Source organism: Ciconia boyciana, chromosome 5, assembly GCF_034638445.1.
Source record: "Ciconia boyciana chromosome 5, ASM3463844v1, whole genome shotgun sequence".
Taxonomy (NCBI): domain Eukaryota; kingdom Metazoa; phylum Chordata; class Aves; order Ciconiiformes; family Ciconiidae; genus Ciconia; species Ciconia boyciana.
Window position 1 is genome coordinate 68,161,607 of NC_132938.1, and position 22,887 is coordinate 68,184,493.

Sequence of the window (22,887 nt, forward strand, 5' to 3'; positions counted from 1 at the left end):
GTCCTTTTAGCTTCTGCCGAGCCATTGCTTCAGAGAGTTTCCACCTGAGTAAGAGGGCGTGAAGATTTAACTTGCCAGGCCTGACACAACCTTGGCATGCTGGATAGTGGTTTTCGTTAAAACCCTCATCTGATGCCTGTAAGTGTGCTGTGGACCAATTTGGAAGAGCCTGGAGTAGGGCAATGAGAGTGATTAGCAGTCTTTAATTGACTGGTGGCGACAGATTGAATTATTTGGTATTGTTTAGTCCAAAAAAAGGCTGGAGGGAAAGTTGAAGAGAGGGGCAACAAGTGTTACTTTAGCAACAAGCATTGGTAAAGAGAAAAAGGAGATTATCTGCTTTCCATGTCTGTGAAAAGCAGGACAAGAAGTAATGAGCAGCAAGGAAGATGCAAGTGAGGAAATGGAAAAGTGTCTGTTACCGTAAGGCCAGGGAAGCACTGGAATAGATGGTCTGGGGAAGATGTGGAGTCTGTCATTGGGCATCTTAAAAATCAGGTAAGACAAACATTTGTCAGAAGTGATGAGGGTGCAGTTGGCTCTGGTCTGAGCAAGAGGATGGATTGTGTGACTGTCCCAGGTCTCTTCCAGACTGTGATTAATATTAGGTAATTTGTGTGCAAATAAAAAAAAAATACAAAAATGTTATTTCCATGTACAAAAAGACTTTTTAGATTTTGACATGACCGATCTTAATTGAATGAGCTATTCTGTATGTCTGTCCTCTATGTGACAGTATGTTTTGAGGAAGCAATGATGCTAAGACTATGCAAGTCATGTGCTCTTTCTTCTGACATTGTGTTGCTTTTTTGATTGTCTGCTACTTTGGCACTTCACAGGTTTTAAATTGACTCTAGAGCTGTGGTTTACTGCACTAATGTCACAAGGAAAATGTATTCAATCACAGATTGTGCCTTAGCATGTGAATCTGTTGTTCTTTCCCCTTGTCCTCTCAGAGAGGAATTCTGAAGTACTTTGCTTCAGAATTACCTTAGTAACTTGTATTTTGTTTTGAATCTTGTTTCCTGGTTTTTTCCCCACCAATTCCCAAGGGCATGCCTTTCCATTTTTAGTGCCTGTGTTTTGCTAAAATAAGTGTGAGAAGTGGCAAGGATACCTGGCTCAAAAAGCCGACTTCGGAGTTCGATATTAGTAGAAAGAACGATCCACAGCAGGTTATGAAGGGAACGTTGAGCACATTTAAGCCTTAGAAATACACAACAGGCAAGAAGGTTTAACAAAGAGGAAGGCAAGGTGAAGGCACCGGTTGGAGTGTTCCTGAGCCACCCAGTACCACACATCTTCCTGCAAATTGGTGCTGGTGATTTGTTTGCTTTTGTGGTTCTCTCCCATCAGTTTTCACATTTCCCCCAATGCTGTAACGTTTTAGTAATGGAAATCATCTTCCCTGCATAATATCCCTGCAGAAGGTGCAAGAGGAGGAATACTGTAGAACCTGAGCTCACAAGACCAGTCCACCCCAAATGGACAGGAAGGGGATTTGTTAGTAGGGAGTAGAGAAGATACTGACGTGGGGCAACTCTCCTGCCCTCAAAACCATGCAGTTGTCACACTGGAAAGAAAGAGCTGAGGAAATTTGCGTGTGGCTTCTGGGCCTGTCTACACATGGACCAAGCACATTCAGGCATGTCATTTAGACATCCTCTTAGAGAGGCATGTGTCAATTTTAGTCATTACTGGCATTTCATACACAACTACTTCAACTTCAGGAGAATTTAGAAATGTGCCACGCTGTCAGTCGCAAAGAGATACTCGGTTTCATGATTCAGATCATACATGTGGGTAATATTGCAGAGTTGCATTTTCCCTGTAAAGGTGGTTAATATCATACAGGGTGTTTCACTAATGTTCAGGGTGATTTATTAAAGCAGGAGATTAACATGGTTATATTCTTTTTTTTTTTTAATGACTAATCATGAACTGGATGGTGAAAAATATGGCTGAGACGACTGCAGAAGATAAACAGCCAGCTTGTATTTCACAGATAGCGTTGCTGTTCCGGGAAGCAGGGTGGATGATTTCTAGAAGATGAGGGACAGACAAGCAGCATTGAATGTATTAGAAATAAGGTCATTTGAGAGAAATCTGAGTTGATAAAAACTGGGGATATGGAAATTGTACAGGTGAGGAGACAAAGTATCTCAAAATTTTTGTTACTTGGGAAAAATACAAATGGGGATGTGGTACATTACGACCTAAGCAGAAAGACTGTAGAGGGAAGTGCAGCGCTTACCAAGCTGAGTTCCAGTAGTGGTAGTGCAAGAACAAAAATGAAGCATTTAAAGCATGGCGCACACTGTAGCATGGAGTGGAAGCGTGAGCACTCAAGATACAGGATGAGAGGTGCTGCGGCAGAGTTTGCTTATCGATGCTTTTGAAAAACTCTGAAGAGTTTGTTGAGTACCTGTGTCTCCAATGTAAATACGAAGAGGAAATTCCACACGCAGTAAATGTCTACAGGACTGTATTGGGGCATTCAAGATGGCTTAGTGTTATGATCAGGATGAAGGGCGCATAAATCATGGAACAGACTTAGCATTGGGTATCAACCCAAATAAAAGCAAGAGAGAAGACTTGGACGAGGAATGCCTGCAGAAGGTTGGATGGGAATGGGTGTCTTGGGAGGAAGGTTGTCGCTTGGCACAAGGCAGAAACCAGTGATCATAGCCAAGAGCATTCAGTCTGGTACAGTGGAAGATTTCAAAATCTGTTCTCCAAAGTTTCCCTAACTTTGTTTTTAACCAAATTATTACCAATGCTAGCAGTTCAAGCTGCTGATGTTTCATTGCTGCAGGTGTCTTAGAGTTGTAGGTGACGAATACTGGAATTGTAGGTGACCTCTTTGCGTTCATTGTTGGTATTTTACTGCTGGTCTTTAAATCTATTTGAATAGTCAAAACTGCTGATGCATTTAATAGACAATGCTTAGCTCAAAAATCATTGAATTTGCCATACATTTGAAGAATGAATAAATAATCAGTAAAATATGAGGTTTGGAAGCATCTGAAAAGGACTGATTAAGATTGGCTTTCATCAACATTATAATTTTATTTTGTAAGCTTTTTTTAAGGCTTTGTTTATTGGATGATTTAAATATTTAATAAATACATTTCTTTTGAAATTAATGAAGAAGTACAAGAGGGAGTTTTATATACCAAAAATGTTAGCTGTGAGACTGTATTATGTCAGTTTGGGATTTTATATGAAATATATGTGGGGGAAATGTTCATACTTTAGCCATTTCTCATTAAAAAGCTTTATCAAAAACAGCTTGATTTGATTTTAACAGGAAACCACTAATTGGCATTTGGTAAAAGTTGTTCCCACACGGGGAGGAGTACCCCTATGAAACTGTTATTTTTCAATTAATTATCACTTTGAGGATTGCTGAGAAACAAGCAAATGTGTTAGACATTTTCCCTGACAACCTAAATATTCCTGTAAAATGCACTTTGGAACTCAGCTTTCTTTTGTCACTTTTGTCCGCTAGCTATTCACGAATGCATAGCCTGAAGCTCGGCACGGCTAAAAAATTGATTAATTCCCTCTGTCTCTTACCCAAACCTTCCCCAGTGCCTTCCCTTCTCGATTGCTGTGGACATCACTGTCCCATTCATCAGACAAGTAGGTAACCTGAGCTTCATCATTGAGTCAGACCTCAAAATAGGCAACATTTGGTCTGGGCTTTCACCTTAGTTTTTCTGAGGCAACTGTGATGGCTTCTCTGCCATCGTTGCAAGGCTGCTTCTTTTATCTGTGCTACAAAGGCCACCCCTGCGAGCAGATCTCCATGGCTATGGATTCACAGTCCTGAATCCTGTGTGGAAAAGCCAGTGCACTGCAGAGGAACCGCGTCTGTTCCATGAGATGTGTGCAAGTGCTGTCGTGAGGTGCCACCTCCCTGTAGGTGTTTGTATTTCACTGCTCAGTATCTCCAGCCGTAAGTATAAGCAGAAGGAAATGCAGAATTCTCATTAAAATATAATAAGATTTCTCATTAAGTGGGTGCATAATTACTTGAAATAGCAATCTCCAAAAGTAGCTGTGAGTGGTTTGCTGTCACACTAGAAGGGCATCTGAAGTAGGGTCCCGTTGAGCGTCAGTTCTGGGTCTACAGTTTTACTAATTACTTGCATAAAAAAAGTAGAGAGTAAATCCGTAAATCTACAGATTTGGAAATTCTCCTCTGTCGCCAGAATCGGAATTCAAAAGCATCTTCAGTTCTAGTGTCTGAAACGAACACGATACCATTTTCAGTAAAGTGCAGAGGGTTATGTTGAGGTACGCAAGAATGAAATACCTGAGAGCAACTGTTTAGCGACTGCAGTGAAGAAAGAAGCACAGTTACATGATGATTGTATGTTAAATTTAGAGTCAGCGATGTAAAATGGTTGCAAAAATAGGCAAGTCTCATTTGATACTACGGCATTATCCTGTTCTTGTCAGAGCTGGCAAGTGTGGACCTGATGATTGTGTCTGGTTTTCAGCACTGCTGGTCAGGGTGTCTGGATGGGGCAACCTTATGAAATTGTCACCTACATTCCTGTGCCGGTTGGTGAGATTAGCGGTACCAGTGTCCATCCTGCTAGACACGTCTCTCATCTCTTCTTGAAGATCTCCAGTGTGGAAGTCTCTGCTGTGTCTGTTGATAACCTATTCCAGTTTTTCACAGACCTTTACATTTAGAAAGGTTTTTTTAACATCTAAACTGAATCTTGCTTCCTGAAATTTCATATTGTGTGTCTGAAGAAAGCTGTATACAGACTAGAGACCGCCCAAATAAGAACAAGCATAATAAGAAGCTTAGAAAAAAACATAAATCTGTAAGTAAGAGTTGAAGAAACTCAATTTATTTTAGTTTAGAAGAGAGAAACATATTAAGAAGGCCGTGATACCAGTCTTTCAATACAAAAAGTGGTGTAAAAGAGGGAATGATAAGTTGTTCTTTATGGCCACTGGGGTAATGATGAAGAGAAATCAACTTTACTGCAGAAAAAGTGATGCAACATTGGAGTTGTTGGGGGAAAACTGAGTGGTTAGATGTTGGAGGAAGATGGGGGATATTGCAGAATTCCCTTTATTGGAGACTAATAACATACTGGGTTAGGCGAAGTATAGTTGATCCTGCTCAAAGCAAGAGGACAAACTGCTTCACATATATTGTTTCTGTGCTTTACAATGCTGTACTGGAGCAGCATTGTACTGCATTGTATATTAGAATCTGTTCCAAACAAAACAAAATGCAAACACTTTTGAAATTGTCGTATGAGTAAGCAAAGTAATAAGCAGGAAATATTTACCTAGTTATAGTCAGTTTTATTAGTAGTTTAAGTCCAACTAGAATAAAGAACCAAAATATGTTTAAATGAACACAGTGAAAATAGTGTACAATTATGTAGATTAAAACGTGCATTAGAAGCTGTTTCTTTCATCTGTGCTGTACCTCCCTTTTTGGTATACTGAATGTGAACCAAGAACAATAATCACGTTTATGGATGTGCCTGGATCTTTGCAGGGTCTGACTGAAGGCAAATAAAATGTGACATACCCATAGATCAGCCTTCATGCACGTTTGTTCCTTGTCTTTAAGCTGTCCAATCCTGTCAGATTAAAGTGTTACTTATTAATTAGTAAGCAGTTGTGAATGATGTTGGCAATGCCAAACTATGTCATTATTTCAGTTATGCCTACCATTTCATTCTCCTGAATTCAATCATTGACTTTGAGCTTATTCTCCGGTAAAACCTTGCTTCTGCTGGTGGAGGATAAGAAATTAGGAAATTTTCATTGCTTTGTTAATTAAACTATACTGATTCCTCAGGCTCACAGGAAGTGATACCATTTTCTATCACTTTGTATCTCCTCTGGGTCACAGCTGTCAGAAACAGATTTTAAAATTTATTTTGCTATGTGAAGGCAGGACCTTTATTTTCTTCCTCACCAGCTGCAGTCTTCCTTTCTTTGTATATTTAGACAAACTACTTGGTCTCTTCAGCATATCCCAAATGCCACTGCAGAAATCACCCTTGAAAGGCCACTGCTTTGTAAGAGCAAAGTCCTTTTGGTAGTGTCTTACATGATAAAGTAATCTTGTGCTCTCCTTTTAAGTCCCTGTACAACTTGTCCCCTGCTTCAGTGGTTGCTTTTCATTTGCTTCCTCCCTTGGTCTATCCAGTCAAACCAGTGACTCATCCACTTGTCCATGTGTCTCCCAGATTTGTACCTGGCCCTTCCTCTTACGCATGGGACAACGCTCAGGTTCACATTTAGAGGTTCTTCATCTACCGCAGCTCTACGTGAAAAGCAGTAGTTTGCTTCCCAAAGTGGGTAGTGGGTTTATGGAAGCTTTAGGGTCTTGTCTGGGTTGTTCCCTTCTTTGTTTCCTGAAGAATAAAGGGTGCATGCCTGAATGCACTTTGTAGAGCAAATGGGATGATGCTGTAAGATCTTGTTTGCATTACTGCTTTTCACTTTATTCCATGCATTTGCGTGCATATGTGTGTGTATATATATAAGATGTCTGTATTATTATCTAGAAATTTCTCAGCAAAATCTCATACCCATTGTGCTAGACACTTAAGTGAAAAAATGTCTGTACCAAGATAGCTCAAAATTTTCATATATGTCAAGATACAACAGATTTGGGGGAAGGGAAACACTATTTGTGGTAGCAGTAAAATAGCTAATGAGAACAGATGTCAGCTCACTGAAGTAAGTGAGGGAAAGGCACCAGGCAAACATGATGAAAAGATTCAGAGGAGGAAAAAGCGGCATTTTGAGGGAGCATTTATCTACACAAAGGTGGAAGCAAGCGACGAAGTGTGTATGCTTGGTGAGGGCTCAGAGGAGAGTCTACCCAAAGACTGTTACGGCTGCCTCAAGGGGAGAATTGGCAACTTGATCCTTTGGTGACTGTGGTGCAGCAAGGTGCTATAGGTTGCTTTTGGAAAGGAGAGGCAGGCGGCAGTGGAGAGGTGTGCGGGAAAGCCCTCAAGCATTTCGTGTAGGGTGGAAGGGGTAAAGCTGACAGCTGTTGAGGTTGGGAAGGAGGTGGTGGTTGTAGCTCAGGTGCAGAGCACGAGCGGTGAGGTTGGGACCTGGATGGAGGAGCTCAGGTATTTGAAATGCAGGTGTACGCTGGCATGGTGTACAGAGCCAGCACAGTTAAAGGTGATCAGAGTGTGTTTGTTTTGCAGCGTATTGTCTACCCTCAGAATGCCTAGATCACTGGTAGTACTGTACATCCTTTGAAATAATCCCAAATTATACCTTGTTTGAAGTGCATATTGTGATTTTTTTTTTTCCCCTTTGTCTTTTACATGTATTTACTCAAATTGCCACTTTCTCTTCTTATCCTTTACCTCTTCTTTTAAACCTCTATCGCTTTCTGTGTTCTGTGCTGTGTCCATTTTGGTTTCCCCTTTCCTTCCGCTGATGTTCTCTGCTTTACGCTAGAGGTAGCATATGTCCTTATAATGTGCTTTTGATATCACTTACTGATTCAAATATGTTCTGCAGCATGGATAGAATAACTATCTGTTGGGTCAGGATTAGTTTGGTCCTGGCTCTGGCAGAGCTTTACACATGTGATAAATAAAGCTCTTAGTTGTCTATATCATGTCTTTAGCTATGCAAATAATTACTTTTTGAGAGACAGGAGGCAAGCTCTGAATATCATCTTTTAAAAAACAAAACAACTGATTCCAGGGGCTTATCATTGCAAGTCTTGTAATTTACTCTCCGTAGAACTATGGATAATTTTCTGAACTTCAGATTTTGCTTTAAAGCACTGGATGCCAGCATGAATTTGCAGAGCATTTTAGATTGTTCATTTGCTAAATTTGAACACTGATACAATTCTGCAAACAAGATATTACTCTGTTATAAAACTGCTGAGTTAAATCATAACATTTATGGGTTTTTATCTACTATTGATAGCATTTTATTCTTTGGCATTTTTTGATCCCTTTTTTTTAACAATAATGTTGATGAAAATTATTAAGTTTGAGCCTATGAAAAATAGTTATCAGATGTGTGGCTGTGTGGAGTCCATAACTTAATTTGTGTATATTCCCTGGGGACAAAGGGAGTATAGATTAGCCTCCCTCTAGACCCAACTTGTATAGCATGTGTAAGTTTACTATGGTATTTTTAAAAAGAGTGTAGGGTAGCTTGCCTGTCTTGTAACTAACCTAAAACCTAAAACTTCACCTTTAAAAATTGGGAATGCCATAGATTTGTAGCTGATGTTCACATTAATTTGTATTCAGAAAACAATTTACAATAGGGTCACATCGAGTTAATGTCCTGTTATTTGACCTAGAGTAGCATTCACTGTTGCGATGACCAGAAGCCTATTCAGCGTTTTACAGATGGCACGAAAACTACCGATCCTGAAATCACAGGCCTCCCTGTTTCGGCTCTGTGACAGGAGTCCTACAGATGAAGGGTCAATACTAAGGAAACAGTTGTCCAAATCTGAATTCACCCGTCTCCTGCCAATAGCTGTTTTCAAATTATGAAGTCCCGTCTTTTTGCTAGATCATAAAGCTGAGGCTGTAGTAAGGGGGGGGAAGGATATTAATTTGCCTTACAGTCTTAACAGTGCTCAAAACTGTTAAACTGGTTTTAATATGGCATCTCAACCTTCCTCAGTGCCTCTGCAGCAATAACATCGTCCCTTTTTAGGCAGGTGGGACTGGCATTGAGGGTGATAAACAAGCAAGCTGGTGTTTGCGGGCTGCTCTCGTTGAGGTCTTCCAAGCACGTGGAACAACGTGTGGTTTTGCAGAATTTGCAGGCTTTTCTTTGAACATGTTGGACACAGGCCTGCTTATCCTAAATCCAGGTAAAACTTTGCCTGTTGCTTCCAGAGGAACAGGGACTGCTGTTTGTGGTCAGACTTGCAGCTTCCTTATTCCTCTGTTGTACTGTAATTTATCGTTAGAGCTACAGAGGAGGTCTGTTGGACGTGCCTTTTTAAAGTCCAACTTTATGTGACTTTTCAGATGCTTCACCTTATTTTTCATTCTTTTTATTGCAACATACAAGACCTTCTAAAATACTTATTCAACAGAATTCTTGTCAGGTATTTGAGGTGTTAACCTCAGGTATATCTGCAGTGTGTCTTTCGCTATTGTTTGTTTTTCTTCAACTACTACTCAGATGATTTAAAAATACAAGGATTATAATATGATATCCTGTCTGCAATAGCACTGAACAGGAGGGGCAAGAAGTCCTGCAATTAGAGATAATATACAGTCTCTGGCTGTGCAGCCATTTGTATGAAAGTCTTGGCCTAACCCCAGATAGGCTTCAGACTTCAGCTTTGCCACGTGAAATGCCCCATGCGTGCCCCATCCCCTGGTCTGCATGGAGAGCTTGTGACTTTTTGAATATTTCCATGTGACAGTCCTGGTGAGCATGGCTTTTACCCACAAACTCAGAGGTGGCTTTGTTGGTTTTATAGTTGGTATTGCAGTTAGAGAGCAAATGTGAAAAACAGCTTCAAAAGACTGACTCGGAGTATGTACTGCTCAGAGTTTGTATTTAATCTTTAGTTGCTAGTTTCTGTGGGAGTTACCAAACCAGTTGAGCTACAGCACTGGCATGAAGCCAAATGAAAAATACAGTTTTCTTCACTGTAAACATGACTGTCAAGCAGTAATGTTTTTCTCAGCTTCATTTTAAAGGCATTATAATGGAAGAAAATGAAACTAAAACATGTTTTTATGCCAGTATTATACGTGGAAGAATGTTATTTCTTTTTTCTTTTAATGAAAAACTCTTAGAGAGTAGAACATACAAAATTATGTCTTAATAAATACGTAATCAGTTATCTGTGTTGTTAGATACTTGATGGAGTTGATAAACCAATACATTTCTTATTCTGGTGTAGTTATGGTCAGAATGCATTTTTTTTGCCTCTGCAAACATGAAAGATATGTAAAGTTCTTTATTTTTAGTCCTGTTTTGATAACAGAAAAAAATAGTGCCTGATAAAACTTAATGAATAATAACAGCAACTGCTAATCTCTATCCATTCCTTCAGGCTTATTTTTAAACTCTCTTTCAGTGGCCAATAGCTCTGTTACTCATCATCAGGTATCCTGCTGAACTTGGCCATCCTTGTTTTGCTTTTGGGATTTATTTTGTTGAAAAATGTGTAAGTTCAGCTTTGCCTTTCTAAGATAAATGCAAACTGTACTTAATGCTCACAGTGATTTCACCAGGACATTGTCATGTAGGTGCAAGTGCACCAAATGGGGGGGAACAACAGCATTTTCCCTTACTTTTCAGAATTAAATTTGTCAGAGTTGTCTGCTTTGCCTGTAACTCCCTCTGTTTTATTTTGCAGAGTGAGGAAAAAGCTTGTTTAACAAAATGTCTGATCAGCTGCTGCTTTGTAAAATGGCTTTTTGGGTACTAGGAATGGAAATTGCATCTTGAAGAATGGATGTCAGCATCCGTGTAACTTGATGCAGCAGAGGATGAAAAATCCTTCAGTTGTGCTTCATTGTTTGAATGAGCTTCTTTAAGAGTTTCATAATAGAAAAGTAAGAAGTAGGATTGGAAGGGGCTTTTATAAGGGTCTTCTTGTCTGTCCTGTGTCTTGAGACAGAATCAGCTGCAGTGAAACCTTTCCTGACAGATACTTGTCTCCCCTCTTCCTTATAACCTCAAATGACAGCAATTCCTGTGTTTCCCTATGTAATCTGTGCTAATTCTTCAGGTAATTAGGAAGTTTTTGTTAAGTATATGTAGCTAGTTGAACAACAGAATTTTAAACTAAATTTTATTAGGACCAGCACATTTTTATTTGCATATCTAATCCTTTTATTAAAAAATTCAACCCGCCTCACTTGGTCTGGATGTTTGCAGGCATAGAGAAATTAAGAAATTGTTGAAGGCAGACATACATGCTGTAGGTGAATTAATGAAATAGTGTCCAGCTTTCTGAAGTAAAAATGATGAAAGTTACACAAAGTTCTCTGTAGATCTCCTGAGTGACATTGATGCTGAAATCAGCCAGAAAGACCCTTCTTTCTGTGATGGAAATGACATCAAACTGATGTTCAGACTTTGCACTTACTGCTCAGTGCAATACGTGCTGCAGTAGTAATGAATTGTATTCAGGTTTTGAAGAGGATAGTCAAGGAGCGCCTGTTTGACTGGGCACCTTCAAGATCTTGTGTATGAGTGGTATCATCACTGTTTTCTATAGCAATGTCCCATGTTTACCCTAACAAATAATCTTTTCTTTTGGATCTTGGGATGAGCCAGCTCCTCAGAGTTCAAGGTGCTGTCCCAGCAAGGAAGTGTTGGAAACAACAGGCTATTGTTGCACTTGGGTGTGCATTGTCCTGAACCCTGGGCGTCTGTATCCTGCCTTGCAGGCGCTATGAGCTCAGTTGCAGCTGCTGGCTCTGGGAAGGCAGCCCCAATTTCAAGGAAACAGTGAAACACTAATGGCTGCTATCGCCAGCAATGGTCTCAGGGCAACAGCAGCTCTGCTGTTGAGGAGGGTTTTCTTAAAACGTGGGTTTTAAGGTTTGTAGAAGAGTAAGGAGGTAGTTCTGTGGATCTTTGTGGGGAGTTTTCTGCACTGTAATAAGAAGAGTAGGAAGAAGCACATAGAGCAAGCTTTGAAAACTTCCCAGGAGGCAGTGGCGTGGCATGCTGAGCTGGAGTGGAAGTGGACGTTTTGATAATGGAGAAGAGAGGAGGGGTGAGATGGAGGTTGGCCAGAAAGGATCCTGAAACTGCAGAAAAGGCACTATATTTAAGGAAAGATAGGGAGGGGAATTGATGACGGGAAAAAACTCGAGGAGATAGACTTGGGATGGGGCATGGACTAAGAAGGGTGTTTGCAGTAGTATTCTAAGTTGGAGTGAGATAGGCTTGTATTTACTGATGCCAGCAAAAGGGATGTTGCAATAATCAAGAGACAGGAAGATAAAAGTCCAGACAAGGGTTTTAGCTATGTACAGATAGATAAGAAAGACTGTATTTGAGAGAAGTTACTCTGAAAGAGCTGTGAACGTTTAAATTTAGTTCATTATTTACTGATTTTAAAGATTATTTTAGTTACGTTTTCCTATCACGAAAAGGGGGGTGATGGGCTTTTGTTTTGGTGTTTTGTGTGTGTTTTTTTAACTTAATTGTCTTACTTTTTATTTTCCATTCTTTCCTCACGCTACAAGATCATGTTGCTGGGGCGGGAGCAAGGCTTTCTGCCTGCTTATGTGTCTGTGCTTCACATGGCAAAGTTGGGAAGGCAACCTACAGAGAGTGGCTGGCATCTCTGCAAGGAGTGGAAGCACGCTGGTGTTGCTGTCTTCTAAGAATACTTAGTAAAGAAAAGTAAGGAGGGTAGCATTAAAGAAAACGAGAAGGCAAATCATTAGAGAAATGTTGATAGCAGTGAGAAAGGTGTTACATGAGGCTCAGTGTTTTTTCTTTAACTGGGTAAATATTTTTAGTGTTATTTCAGAACTACTCTAGAGAAGGGGGCGAGGCTGTATGGAAGTATCAAAGCAGCAAGAGCAAAGGGATTTGACTAGCTTAGGCTGTTCAGAATGGATTGACTGTGTTTTAGGTTGAGGCGCAGCCAGGGTGGGCACTGGGACTCAAAAGCTTAGGAGGGCTCTGGGTCTGCTAGTTTTAGGCATTGCCAGGGAGATTTCCGTTGATGACCAAATGCAATGGAGAACATGAATTGCAGACTTGTAGGTGATGATTCATTTAAGCTACAAAACAAATAAACTTCTGAAATGTTTAATCGGCACCGACCACAGTAACTACTAGGATATTTTATGCATGTCTGTATAGAGACAGACATTGGACATTCTGTCACTTCCAGAAACATCCAGTTCTAAAAACATTCAGTAAAGCAATGAAAATGGGCTTACACATGTCTTTTGGCTTTTTTTCCTGTGTAACAATGTTGCAGGCAGTGAGGTATTTCTTAAGGTCCTACGCCTGTTTCACTTGACAACATTGAGATGATACTTCTGTTTCCATTTTCTATAAAGTCAAGGTTACTCCGGCTTTCTGTAGTGACTTGGTTCTTGTGCATCTTCACAGCCCGGAAGTCCAAAAAGTTGGGGAAATTGAAAGGGATGCACGAGGAGCAGACACAGCAGCGGCAGCAGCCACCACCCCAGAGCCCCGAAGAAGGGACGACGTACATCGCGCCCGTGACTGAGCCCTCTGTAAACACAGCACTTGTCCCCCACATGTCTGCTATCTCACCAGCACTTACTCCCTCTCCTGTTAAGATCCTTGAAAGCATTGAACCGGAGATCGTGTACGCAGGATACGACGGTTCGAAGCCAGACACAGCAGAGTACCTGCTTTCCACCTTAAACCGCCTGGCTGGCAAGCAGATGATTCAGGTGGTGAAGTGGGCAAAGATACTTCCAGGTAGGACCACGAGGCATTTGGTGAATGGTGGGGTTTTTTAGCTTAATGAACTATTTGCTTGACAAATTGCATCTTTAATCTGTGGGCTGTGTTGAAAACCCTCACACAGGGGTGTGAGATGAACATCTGAGAGAAGATTGTTGGGTTTTTTGATTTATGTAATGTTTGTTTCATATATCTGTGATCGATATTTACAAAGCTTTCATTTTGAATAATAGCCTCTTAAGAAAAAAACGTGTTTTGTCCCTGGAATGAAAAATTACAGTTTTGTTTTTTCAGAATTGTACTTTGTGGGAGTGTTGCTATTGTTCGTTAATACTAGAAAAATAATAAGCAACGTATTCAGTGCTGGTTTCGCCAACACTTGTAGAGCTCATTGTAGTTCATGGGTATTTTCTGGTTTTATCTCTAGGATTTAGAAACTTGCCTCTCGAGGACCAAATTACTTTAATTCAGTATTCATGGATGTGTCTGTCATCGTTTGCCTTGAGTTGGAGATCGTACAAACATACAAACAGCCAGTTCCTCTATTTTGCTCCAGACCTGATCTTTGATGAGTAAGTATTCCTTAATGGTCCTTTTCAGTGCAGGCTGGAAGGATTACTCCATCTTTATTTGGTTTTCAGGCATACCTGCAGTCTAAGAAAATTTCAGCTAATTCCAACTTAAAAAGTAGTTTGTTTTTGGTTTTTTTTCAGTGACTCAGTTTTCAATTGGCAAAGCTTTGATACTGCCATCCGCTCCTCCTTATGTATGTGGATGTGTGCTCAAACTAGGACCATCCTGCTGGCTTGAAATAGGGCTGATACACAACCAAGATTTATAGAAAAAAAACATTTTTTGGTATCTACTGGAGCTTGGACAAATATCTAACTTCTAGGAAATGTGAATGTTTAAATTGCCAGTTTTTTTCAGAGCAGTCATATAATGGTGCTTTTGTTAACAATATACAGCTGTTCAATGTGTTTTCTTGACAGTCTTAATTACCCTTCTTTGCAACCATGAAAGAAGCCAAAATGTTTTTTCTGTAATGAAACATAACTTCTTTTATGATGCATTCAGACAAAAAGAAGGATCAACTAAGGAACCATTCCTTCTGAGTATGTGTGTTCCTTCATATTTTAAGTTTGTGCTTTAGTGCTTTGCTTTTGATGAGTATAATTTAATTTCTGTTCCATTTGCCTAGTGTTTATTCCAAGACAGTAAAGTCAAAATTTAAGTGAATACACAGGCAGTCAAACTGGGGTCACATCATAGGCTTATCCCAGAAGGTTGGGTTTTTTTTTCTAGAGGTAAAAATGAGACATAATCAATAGGATATGGGTGCTCTTGAAGAAAAAAAAAAAAAAAAAAACAGGAAAAGGATAAACAAAAAATAACTTACTGCTCAATCTCCTGAAGCGTTCTGAAATGTTTTTCTTGGAGAAAATGCTTTGTCGCTGTCTATCTTAATAGTCTTTCTTTGATTTAGGAATTCCTAAATAATTAATGCATATGAGAGTGGTCTCAAAGCAGTGAGCAATATCAAACGAGGATTGTTTGGTTTGGGTTGGTTTTTTTTAAGAGGAGGAACTGGTGATTCACTGCATGTGGTTGAAAATGTAGTGTCAGCCATTTTCCTTGTTGAAAGCACCTCCACTGTGACTTGGACATTAGAGAATCGTCACAGAAAAAGTACCTGTAGCTAAAGCTAAGTGAAAATGTGAACTTCAAAGAGTTTAGTTCTCCTGGGGAAATGTAGACTAAAATTTCAAACACAGAAGCAGCTTTCCCTCATCTGAAGAAAGTCAGTCAGGGGGTCAAAATTTACTGGACAGGGAAATCAATCCTGCTTGCAAATAAAAGTATATGTGCATTGCTAGCATTCTTGATACTGCAGCTAGAAGCAGCTTCCAGAAGTCGAGATCAATTGTGAGTTTTATGCTGCAAGCCTTGAAGGTAGGTTCCTGCAGAATTATACTGAGGTTGAGGTTGGGATCCAGTCAGGAAAAGGAGTGCAATGTCATGGAGTGCGAAATAAAAACATCCAGAACCAGATATGTATGTAATATAGTGATCAGGTCTTCTACGTATTTAACAATGTACTCATTGCAGAGCTACCAAAGGTAGCAGAAGGCAGGTGTTTGTAAAGAGAAGAAAAATAAATTACCAGGAGCTGTGTTGAGCTGCGAGATGTGGGACAGGGGCTTTCAAAGTAGCTAATCAGGGCAAGAAATTTCCTTGGAGGTAAAAGAGTAGGAGTTCAGTGCTTACTCCAGAATGGTAATGGACACATATCTGGAATGAGAGGGTTTTTCTCACTTTGCTCATGTTTCATACTCGATTGGAATCATGGGAGACATTTGTTCCAAGTTTCTCACGTTGCCACTCAGGGTGGTAGTTGTGAGACTGCATTTGGAGTCTGAGTTTTGGGCTCCCCGGCACAGGAAAGCTGTTGAGAAACTGCAGAGAGCCCCATGGAGGTTGGCCAAGGTGGTCAGAGGCTGGCTGGGACAGCGAAGGAGCTGGGCTCACACAGCCAGGAGAAGACCATGCTGGGTGCAGTGGGAATTTAATTGCAGCCTTCAGCTTCCTGATGAGATGTTGCAGAAAAGATCGAGTCAGACTTTTCATGGAGGTGCCCAGTGGAAGGATGAGAGGCTGCGATCAGAAGTCTAGGACAACAAAGCACCTCCTGGGCAGCAGGAGAAGAAATTTCATGAGATGGTGAAATAGCAGAGCAGGTGCCCAGAGAGAACCTGGATTATCTGTCTTTGAAGACGTCCAAGCCTTGACTGGGAAAGCCCCGAGCAGCCTGCTTCAACTTTGACATTAGCCCTGCTGCAAGCAGGGGGTTGGACTTGAGACCTCCAGAGGTCCCTCTCAGGCTAAATTGTTTTGTGATTCCAAGTTCAAGAGATTCAGTCCTTTTCCCAATTTTAACATAAGTTCAGAGGTGAATTGCTGGAATTGTGTAAGTCAGCCAATGCAGTTCAGCGTAGAAAGCATTCAGATAAGCACAAAACGTAATATATATTCCTGTTTGTGAAAATCTACTGCTGTGAAGCTTTGCTCTGGAATTGCTGAAGGCTGGTCTTACCTTTACTTTTTGAGTACCTTGGAAATGTACTCAATGAACTTGGAAATGTGGTGTGTAGTTATAAACATGAGCCTTCATTTCTGTGCCATGAGGTTTGTCAGACCTCCCTAAGGTTCACTTGGTGTGCAACTTTTTGAGTGGTTTGCTGCCCTTGGCATTTTAGGACATGCATTAGTTGATGCAGAATGAAAGGGAGATGCTTTAAAATGGCTTTTCCTTCTGCTGGCTTGAGACAGTTATGTTCTTGTTATCACTTGGCCAAGATTTTCTTGGTATTTCTTCATATTGTGTCTGGAGAGGTCATTTTCCATCTCTACGCAAGAAGTAATTAGAAAGGTCTCTAGCCAGTAGCATGCACTCGGTGCCCCAGAAGGTTCAGCATTTTCTTCAATGAACAGCTAAAAAAAGAGTGAAAGTAGAGGTTGGCATTAGCAGAATTATGTTGCTTTGTTTTATGTTAAATGAATTTTCTGTTTACGCTTAACTCCTGTGAATAAAAGGAAGTCGTAAAGTTTCTGGAAGGCCATGATATATGATCTTGTTTTCTTTCTTATTCTGAAGGCCTGTAAACAAGGCGAATAACAAATGAGGATCTCTGTCGTTAATAGCTGTTAAATGTACCTTTGATTGTACAAATACAGTGCAAAATGCCTCCCTACTCATACGTGGTTTGATTTCCTGTTAGGCTTATGGAAGGCTGGAAGTATTTCTTCGCCTCCATTTAGTCGTGTTATATATCGAATTAAGTGTACTGTTTGTCTTTATGGATTATGCGTATATTCCATTGCTTTAATTGGGCTTAAGTAAACGCGAAGATGTGAACTGAGGGATAAGAAGATGGCTGCTCAGCCTGTTACAGAAATGCCTAAAAACAGCCTGAAAAGAGGCATGAAATAGACCAGTGTATTTTATGTTGTGTGTAAGTTACACTGTGTGGGTTTTTTTAATCCATTTCTTTTGTAACATAGTAGTTGTAATCAAAACTAATATTTTATATATATATATATAGCTTTAGTTTTAATCCTCAGTAAATCTTTAAAAGATGGTCATATATGTGACACCACGTAATTCCTATTGCAGGTAAACACTCTTAAAGGATGACTGGTGCGTATCTAATAACACTCAAAAGATGTTGCAATAATGTTCTTGAGGCTGCAAGCTCAAATTCGAGAAGTTGCAAAATTCCAAAATTAAGGTGGTCTGTGAAATTGTAGTTTCAGCCCTTTGGGTACATGCTTTGAAGACTGTATCCATAACCAAACTTTTATGTTATCCTGTAATATTTTTCCCATGTGACTCCTTCCTTTTTGTATTGATCAAGTTGGATGAGTTGTAGGGATGATACAGGATTATGTAGTGAGAGACACTTGGATTTTTGCTTCATTTGTTGCCGGCAAGGAAGCATTACCTTGCATGGATCTAGGGATTTGGGAGAACAGAGAGATATTAATGGGGAAGATTTTCTTAAGACATGGAAAACGACTATCCCTGATTCAAGACCTAAGCTCTGAGACATTTCAGGTTCCTACTGCAAAGTAACAGAAATCCCACAGAAAAAAATGGCTGTTGTTTATTTCACTCAAGGGAGGGAGAAAACTTCTCTCAAGATTTAACCAAAGACTTTAGCTGAAATTTTCTAATCTAATTCAACCTGAGGTAGGCATATGCATGGATAATTTAAGTCCAGAGCATTAAATTGGTAAAATTATACACAGCTGAAAGCAGGAAACTGAGTGGTGCTGCTTGGAATGGGTGCAAGAACAAAGCAAAGGATGTAGCAAAATACGCTTAAAAATTTTTTAACACTAGCTTATTTTCAGGGATTCTGTCTGAAGCTATGTAAAATTAACTGTTTGCTACAGGGAACAGCCTAAAACATGATTTTTAAGACGTGGTCCTGGAAGGTAGGGAAGTTAGTTTCAAATTCCCTTAGTCTCTCCCGTACTACATGAATTAATCATTGAACTAATAGTTAAAATGATTCTTTCTCTGGCTGTGTCCTTTTGAAGGAAAAGTCCCCAGCGTTTTTGAAAAGAGAGTGTGACAGTTTAGGTCCTAGAAGAAATCTGATGATCTGAATCTTTCAATAGTAGGAGTTTATGTGTTTGCAGTGCAAAAGTCAGGTGCTGAAATCCCAGAGGAAGGCAAGGGATGCTCCTTCTTGCTCACGTTTCTGTGATGGGCTCAGGCAGTTGCTGTCCTGCCAGCTAGTGGTGGCAACTTCCCAGGTATCTGCTTCCACCCATACATTAAGTCAGGGCATCAGCTGGCAACCTTTCAGAGGCTCAGGAAGGAATAAAAAGCATTTACGAGTGCAGCACTGCCAACAGAAACCTGGCAGGAGCCAAGATGTGGCGTGGCAGGGATCCTCGCCCCCCCCTGACATGGGAAACCAGCAGGAGCGGTGGGACATGGGCTGCCGTCGGGGCCATGGCTTGTGCTCCCAGTACATATTCCCCCTCCCAGCTGGAGGCCAGAAACTGCATCCCTCATGGCAAGCTGCCCTGCTTATCCATCCCTTTCCCTAAGGAAGAGGGATGGTGGCTTTTCACCTCTCCGTAGGGCAAAAACCCAGCTGATGGCATTGCTGACAAAAACTAAAAATCAAGCCGTGCGTCCTCTTTGGCATGCGCTGGTTTAACCAGAGGGCCAGCCCAACGCTTCAGTTCCCCCGCAGGTCTCGATTTTTCTTTTGATTTTAGGTTTTACATGGTCTCTGTAGACTTCTAAATCCTTGGGGACTTTTGAAGAAGAGACTCAAATTCCAAAATTGTTTACTATTTTTAGGAAATTTACCCAAATTATCTTATTTACCATTCCAGCCTTATCTAGCTGTAAAATAGCAATGATGTGGGATACTGAAAGAGTTCAGTAATACTGAGACACCGTGTTGAGACACTTTAGTACATTAAAGTACAGCATCAGTATTTCAACAGTATTTTGCACATGCACCGAATGACTAATGTGCCATGTGTTTTCTTGCTCCTTTGATTGTTCTTGGTTTGTCATCTGCAGCATAAAGAACAAATCATAGGTGGATAAGTGTGCAGGTTCTGAATTTCCTAGCCATTGTACTTTCTTTCATCGGATTTTTACCCTAGTCAAGGACTTGAGGGTTTCCCTGATAAAAACAGCACTAGGCATTGTACAAGGTACCCAAAATTATTGAAGTGAACTTGAAAAAACGAGTCTAATATCTGGGGACAGTTTTCACAAGCATTTGGATCAGCGATGGTTTTTTTCCATCTCTGAAATTATTGTATTACATCATATGCAGCTCAATCCTTACAGTAAAAAGGTTTCAGTAGAGGCTTCAGTTTATTGAATATTATGTATAAAACATTAAGAGCAGAATATACCAATTGACGTATTGGTTGGTGCTTTTGACTGATAAGGTGAAGCTTCAGGCCATGGATTTTAAACTAAGAAGTGGCTGTCCTTTCATTATTGCCATTTAAGGCAATTGTGACACTACTGGCTACTTTTCTAGTTTGTAGTGCAGTATGGATGGCTTTTTCATTATAAAATTCAATCATCTACTCCAGATATTGTTAAATAACCCAGTAATACTACGTATGTAATGTAGTTTAACAAACTAACAAAGGTTACTGCGAATTAATATGAATCCTTCCTTTAAAGTGCAAGATTTAACTTTCAGTAAAATAAAAATGTAGTATTGCAAGGATCTTTCATGCTATGCCTTTGGTAATTGCCCCAAGTGGGAAGTTTTAAAATTTAAAAGCAGACAGAGGTTGATATTACCAATAGAGGAAAAAGAGAGAATACATTTTTCAAATGAGAAAGTTGATGTAGAGCAAATGAGGTAGAGGCAGAAAAACAGCTTCAGTAAATGGGGATTTCTGTGAAGTTTCTGTGCTAATGTCATGGGATGTGAATGGGCAGAGGATTTTGTAACATTGAGGAAAGTCATAAAATTAAATTAAGAATTAAGATGTAGCTCATCTGAATAGCTAAGATTTTATTTAAAATCTGCATTTATTAATTATGTGTATTTTATTAGTAAATAGCATGTTCATTGTCTTTTCATTATGTTCCTAATATCCTCTCATAATATACTTGTGGAAGCTGGGACCATTAGGATTTGGTGTTGCGTAAGGCAGTGCAAGGATGCAGCTGCCTCTCTGTGCCCTTTCAGTGCTGAAGCCTGTAAGTCTTTCTGATATTCTGATTTCTATAGTAACAGCAGGAAGATAAATGTAATAAAATAAGCTGAATATTTAAGAACAGCAGATTTTTTTTAACCTTATATACCTCGGAGCGGGTGGGGATGATTACTTAGATCATCTGTGAGCGGTGATAAAGCCAATAAGTAACTTCTTTTATTGTTTAAAAGATTACTTTTTCACCGTTTACGTTTTGCAGGATGATGGCTATTAACCCTTTTGGTTTCTTTTGCAGTCTGTTAATCCTATAGTGTCTAAATTTAGGTACGTTTTTGTAATCTCTTTCATCTGGCAGTCTCCAAATCCCTCATTTTTAATTAGTATTGCCGCAATGATTGTTGATAAGAGTTGTCAGTGTTCACTCTTTGCTAATAAATTGTGTGTGTGATTGCTGATCTTGCTAAAACGTCAGCAAGCACTCCTTGATATTCCTCCCTGCATGATTTTTGCTTGCATATATTATTTTGAAGAGGAGTACTGCATTCATACAATCTAAACTGTCAGTGCAGTGAGAAGTGGATACCTTTGTCAGTAAATTTTTTATAAACATTGTTACTATTATTTACTTTTTTTCATAAAGTGCAGCTCAGTTCCCATCCAGAGACGTATATGAAAGGATTTTGTTACATACCCTTCCCAAAATAGTGCAGACACAGAGGGAAAGTTTGAAGAACTACTGTCACACCTGTACATAATATATGTAATATGCTTCAGCTAGATTTTCCGAGTCTTACTTTGCTTTTTCTTTGTAAACAGGTCAATGGTTGGGCAAAACAATAGATTCAACTTCTTTGCATAAATTTCTAAAGGCTCTGGCTTTTAATGCCTTTATCTCTAAACACTTCTTAAATTTCTAGGGTGTTTTAGTTAAAACTGTGAAACTGTAAAGGAAAACAGGAGATAAAGTAGTTTTAAGGAGATCCGTAAGAATGTGAAAACTGTCAGAAGTCCATCTAGCACAGTTTCTCATCCTTTAAACTGGCCAGTTGCAAAGAAAGTGTAAGATCAGGACAAGGGTAAAATGATACTTCTTCGTTTGCCCGTTCCAGCAGTCAGTGAATTAGGTACTTTCTGAACGGGAGATTGCATTCGGACAATTGTGCTTAATAGCCCTTCCGTATCTTTCTTCTGTGAATTTGCCTAATACCTTTTTGAATACATTTATAATCTTGACGTCTAAAATGTTCTGTGGCACTCGCTTCTGCAATTTAATTATGCATATTTGTTTGTTGGAGATGTTTCTAAAGCAGGTAGTTGATAATTTAATGGAGTGCCACTTCATTCTTGTGTTTGTAGTAATAGTGGATATATTCCTTTTCACCCAGTGTATGCCATTTATCGCTTATAGATCTCTGTCAAGTCCCATCGTTTCTTCTATGAGCTGCAGAATCAGCTAGTCAATTTAATCTCCCCTTGTGTATCAGTTGTTTGCTACCCCTAGCTGTCCTCATCTCCTCCCTCACTGCTTTTGCTAGCACATTTTATTAATTTCGGGAGGAGACCAGAATGACACACGTTGTTCAGAGTGCAGTGGATTTACACAGTAGCAAAATTACGATTGCTGTCTTCCTCTCGACTCTTCTTCTCCCACCCTTCACTGAGCAAGCATTTTCAGAAGACAGAAGCCCCAAAAACCTGTTCCAGGTTACACTTAGGTCTCTCTATTGTGTGATGTTTGTTAATTTAGAGGCAGTTGTTTTGTATGTATGGTGGAAGATGATTATACTGCCTGCATTGTCTTGCAGTTAGTGATTTTGACCTTCCATTTTGTCAGCCAGCCATACAGTTTTGCAAGATTTTTCAGCAGTTTTTCACAGGCAGCTCTTGATTTCATCGTCTGGAGTCATCAGCAAGCTCTGTCACTTCCATAGGTCTGATTTTTTTCAGATGATGTATGAGTAGAGTTTTCAGGCCAGGCCCCAGTGCAGAGCTCTGTGAGACTTCCCTGGTAACCTCCATTACTTGTGAGAGATGTCCATTTATTATTACCCTTGGTCTCCTATTTTTAAGCTGCTAATAATCCATGAAGAGCCCTCCTCCTTATCCCTGAGTTCTCTTTAAGAGTTTTCAGGAGATCTTTTTAATAGCTTTAAAACCCAACTTTGCTGTGATTGCATCCCCACATACCTCCTGATGCAAAGCGCAGTGTGCAGGTCCTAGACCAGTAATTACCCATGC

General features: G+C 39.9%; 1 protein-coding gene across 7 annotated transcripts in view; it reads left to right on the forward strand.

The window, feature by feature from the left end:
• The window catches only part of NR3C2 (nuclear receptor subfamily 3 group C member 2), a 218,701-nt gene that overhangs the window by 166,776 nt on the left and 29,038 nt on the right, over positions 1 to 22,887 (forward strand). For all 7 annotated transcript variants that reach the window (XR_012042663.1, XM_072862470.1, XM_072862471.1 and 4 more), the window contains 2 exons: positions 13,108 to 13,446; positions 13,859 to 14,003. Coding sequence is in view for 6 of the 7 variants with exons in the window: in XM_072862470.1 (XP_072718571.1) it covers positions 13,108 to 13,446; positions 13,859 to 14,003 (484 nt within the window). In the remaining variant the exon portion in view is untranslated. The remainder of the gene's footprint in view (positions 1 to 13,107; positions 13,447 to 13,858; positions 14,004 to 22,887) is intronic.